Genomic DNA, 5,000 nt, shown 5'->3' with positions numbered 1-5,000 from the left:
AGGTGAGAGACAGGTGAGAGACAGACAGGTGAGAGACAGACAGGTGAGAGACAGACAGGTGAGAGGGAGACAGGTGAGAGACAGACAGGTGAGAGACAGACAGGTGAGAGACAGACAGGTGAGAGACAGACAGGTGAGAGACAGACAGGTGAGAGACAGGTGAGAGACAGACAGGTGAGAGACAGACAGGTGAGAGGGAGACAGGTGAGAGACAGACAGGTGAGAGAGAGAAGAGTTGAGTTTTGGTTCAAAATCAATGTCTCACACACACACACACACACACACCTGTCTCACACACACACACACACACCTGTCTCACACACACACACACACACACACACACACACACACACACACACACCTGTCTCACACACACCTGTCTCACACACACACACACACACACACACACACACCTGTCTCACACACACACACACACACACACACACACCTGTCTCACACACACCTGTCTCACACACACACACACACACACACACACACACACACACACACACCTGTCTCACACACACACACACACACACACACACACCTGTCTCACACACACACACACACACACACAGTCACACACACACACACACACACACCTGTCTCACACACACACACACACACACCTGTCACACACACACACACACACACACACTCACGCCTGGATGGACTCCGTCACTGAGCCGATCTGGTTGACCTTGAGCAGCAGACAGTTGCACGCCTTCTTCTCCACCGCCTGCTGGATCCTCTTGGGATTGGTCACGGTCAGGTCGTCTCCTACGATCTGATTGGTCCAAACACACACACACACACACACACACACACAGGTGAGTGGGTGGAGCTTCAGGCCTCACCTGTCTGTCTGTCTCACCTGTCTGTCTCACCTGGATGTCTGTGGAGGCCGTGAACTTGGACCAGTTCTCCCAGTCGTCCTGATCAAAGGGGTCCTCGATGGAGAGGACTGGGGACACACAGGTGTTACAGTTATTACACACACACACACACAGAGACACACACACACACACACACAGGGACACACACACACACACACAGAGACACACACACACACACACACACACACACACACAGAGACACACACACACACACACACAGACACACACACAGGGACACACACACACACACACACAGACACACACACACACACACACACACACACACACACACACACACACACACACACACAGACACACACACACACACACACACACACACACACACACACACACACACACACAGTGACACACACACACACACACACACACACAGGGACACACACACACAGTGACACACACACACACACACACAGTGACACACACACACACACACACACACTCACACACACACACACACACACACACACACACACACACACACAGTGACACACACACACACACACACACACACACACAGGGACACACACACACAGTGACACACACACACACACACACACACACACACAGACACACACACACACACACACACACACACACACACACACACACACACACACACACAGTGACACACACACACACACTCTCTCACCGGGGTAGCCCTTGATGAAGCTGCGGTACAGGTCTCCCAGCTGGTCCCCGGTGATGTGTCGGGCCGGGTCCTCGGGGGACTTGAAGTCCAGGTCGTACTTTCCTGCGCGGTAGAACTCGGACGCAGCCACGTCCATGCCGATGATGATCTTATCGGGGTAACCGGCCTTCTGGATCGCTGACTTCAGCAGCTCCAGGGCTGCGGACAGGAGGGTCAGGGTGTGTGAGGAGGACAGACAGACAGGCAGACAGACAGACAGGCAGACAGACAGACAGACAGGTGCGTGTCTCACCCTCGTTGTTCTCCAGGATGTTGGGGGCGAAGCCGCCCTCGTCTCCCACGTTGGTGGCGTCCTTCCCGTACTTGGCCTTGATGACTCTTCAGGTTGTGGTAAACCTGAGCACCAGGAGACAGTGAGACACGCGCACGCTAACGCTAACGCTAACGACAGGAGGAGGAGGAGGGCGTGCGTCTCACCTCGGCGCCGATCCTCATGGCCTCGTGGAAGTTGGCGGCTCCAACCGGAAGGATCATGAACTCCTGCATGGCGAGCTTGTTTCCAGCATGGCTGCCTCCGTTGATGACGTTAAAGGCCTGAAGAGACACGCACCATTCCGTTAGCCACCTATGCTAACTTTACAGTCATTTAAGCATTCAGTTAGCCACCTATGCTAACTTTACAGTCCTTTAACAATTCAGTCAGCCACCTATGCTAACTTTACAGTCCTTTAACCATTCCGTTAGCCACCTATGCTAACTTTACAGTCATTTAAGCATTCCGTTAGCCACCTATGCTAACTTTACAGTCCTTTAACCATTCAGTTAGCCACCTATGCTAACTTTACAGTCATTTAACCATTCCGTTAGCCACCTATGCTAACTTTACAGTCATTTAAGCATTCAGTTAGCCACCTATGCTAACTTTACAGTCAATTAACCATTCAGTTAGCCACCTATGCTAACTTTACAGTCCTTTAACCATTCCGTTAGCCACCTATGCTAACTTTATAGCCCATTTACGATTGAACTAGCGCTTGAGTACGCTGCTGAAGCCCCGCCCACTCACAGGAACAGGAAGTATGACGTCCTTGTGTCCGGCGAGGTCGGCGATGTGGCGGTAAAGAGGAACGCCCTTCTCTGCTGCTCCGGCCTTACAGACGGCGAGGGACACGCCCAGGATGGCGTTAGCACCGAACTTAGCTGTAGAGAGACAGACAGGTCAGGGAGACAGGTAAGACAGACAGGTCAGGTCAGACGGATAGACAGGTGAGAGAGACAGAGAGACAGGTGAGACAGACAGACAGGTGAGAGACAGACAGGTGAGACAGACAGACAGGTGAGAGACAGACAGGTGAGAGACAGACAGACAGGCGAGAGAGACAGACAGGCGAGAGAGACAGACAGCTGAGAGAGACAGACAGGTGAGAGAGACAGACAGGTGAGAGAGACAGACAGGTGAGAGAGACAGACAGACAGGTGAGAGAGACAGACAGACAGGTGAGAGAGACAGACAGACAGGTGAGAGAGACAGACAGGTGAGAGAGACAGACAGGTGAGACAGACAGACAGGTGAGAGACAGACAGACAGGTGAGAGAGACAGACAGACAGGTGAGACAGACAGACAGACAGGTGAGACAGACAGACAGACAGGTGAGAGACAGACAGACAGGCGAGAGAGACAGACAGGTGAGAGAGACAGACAGGTGAGAGAGACAGACAGGTGAGAGAGACAGACAGACAGGTGAGAGAGACAGACAGACAGGTGAGAGAGACAGACAGGTGAGAGAGACAGACAGGTGAGAGACAGACAGGTGAGAGACAGACAGGTCCTCACACTTGTTCTCGGTTCCATCGAGCTCCAGCATGAACTTGTCGATCTTCTCCTGTTCGACAACACTGAAGTTCTGACAGACGCACAAAGATTATGATGATTATTATTCATTAATATTATTATTATTATTTTATTATTATTATTATTTTATAAGGAAGTGATGGACTCCTCTCAGCCAATCAGAAGGGAGCATGGCCCCAGCCTGTGATGTCACACCTTCTCAATCAGTTTGGGGGCGATGTCCTGATTCACATGATTCACAGCCTTCACAGTACCTGAGAGACAGACAGGTGAGAGACAGACAGGTGAGAGACAGACAGGTGAGAGGGAGACAGGTGAGAGACAGACAGGTGAGAGGGAGACAGGTGAGAGACGGACAGGTGAGAGACAGACAGGTTAGGGACCTGTCTCACTGCTCCTACCTTTGCCCAGGTAACGGCTTTTGTCTCCGTCACGAAGCTCCAGAGCTTCATGGACGCCAGTGGAGGCTCCGCTGGGGACGGCTGCCCTGAAACGACCTGAGAGACAGACAGGTGAGAGACAGACAGGCAGGAGAGGCAGACAGGTGAGAGACAGACAGATGAGAGAAAGACAGGCAGAGAGAGACAGACAGGTGAGAGACAGACAGGCAGGAGAGGCAGACAGGTGAGAGACAGACAGGTGAGAGACAGACAGGCAGGAGAGGCAGACAGGTGAGAGACAGACAGGTGAGAGACAGACAGGCAGGAGAGGCAGACAGGTGAGAGACAGACAGGTGAGAGACAGACAGGTGAGAGACAGACAGGCAGGTGAGAGACAGACAGGCAGGAGAGACAGACAGGCAGGAGAGGCAGACAGGTGAGAGACAGACAGGTGAGAGACAGACAGGCAGGTGAGAGACAGACAGGCAGGAGAGACAGACAGGTGAGAGACAGACAGGCAGGAGAGGCAGACAGGTGAGAGACAGACAGGCAGGAGAGACAGACAGGCAGGAGAGGCAGACAGGTGAGAGACAGACAGGCAGGTGAGAGACAGACAGGCAGGAGAGACAGACAGGTGAGAGACAGACAGGCAGGAGAGGCAGACAGGTGAGAGACAGACAGGCAGGAGAGACAGACAGGCAGGAGAGACAGACAGGCAGGTGAGAGACAGACAGGCAGGAGAGACAGACAGGCAGGAGAGACAGACAGGTGAGAGACAGACAGGTGAGAGACAGACAGGTGAGAGAGAGACAGGTGAGAGACAGACAGGTGAGAGAGACAGACAGGCAGGAGAGACAGAGAGAGAGAGATAACTGGAGTTATTGAAATGTTGATTTTCTTAGTCTTTGTGCTAAGCTAGGCTAACAGTTCCTCCTGCTTCTAGTCTTTGTGCTAAGCTAGGCTAACAGTTCCCTCTGCTTCTAGTCTTTGTGCTAAGCTAGGCTAACAGTTCCCCCTCCTTCTAGTCTTTGTGCTAAGCTAGGCTAACAGTTCCCCCTGCTTCTAGTCTTTGTGATAAGCTAGGCTAACAGTTCCCCCTGCTTCTAGTCTTTGTGCTATGCTAGGGCTAACAGTTCCCCTTGCTTCTAGTCTTTGTGCTAAGCTAGGCTAACAGTTCCCCCTGCTTCCAGTCTTTGTGCTA

The 5,000-nt window shown here is 52.4% G+C and overlaps 1 protein-coding gene across 1 annotated transcript in view; it reads right to left on the bottom strand.

The window, feature by feature from the left end:
- The window catches only part of eno3 (enolase 3, (beta, muscle)), a 13,341-nt gene that overhangs the window by 3,250 nt on the left and 5,091 nt on the right, over positions 1-5,000 (bottom strand). Inside the window, 10 exon segments of the mRNA XM_083937080.1 lie at positions 663-787; positions 888-964; positions 1,567-1,764; positions 1,859-1,944; positions 1,946-1,962; positions 2,044-2,160; positions 2,633-2,766; positions 3,402-3,471; positions 3,615-3,673; positions 3,821-3,916. Of these exon segments, the coding sequence (XP_083793206.1) occupies positions 663-787; positions 888-964; positions 1,567-1,764; positions 1,859-1,944; positions 1,946-1,962; positions 2,044-2,160; positions 2,633-2,766; positions 3,402-3,471; positions 3,615-3,673; positions 3,821-3,916 (979 nt within the window).

Source organism: Echiichthys vipera, assembly GCF_963691815.1.
Source record: "Echiichthys vipera genome assembly, chromosome: 22".
Lineage (NCBI taxonomy): Eukaryota > Metazoa > Chordata > Actinopteri > Perciformes > Trachinidae > Echiichthys > Echiichthys vipera.
This window is presented reverse-complemented; position numbering and strand designations above follow the sequence as displayed.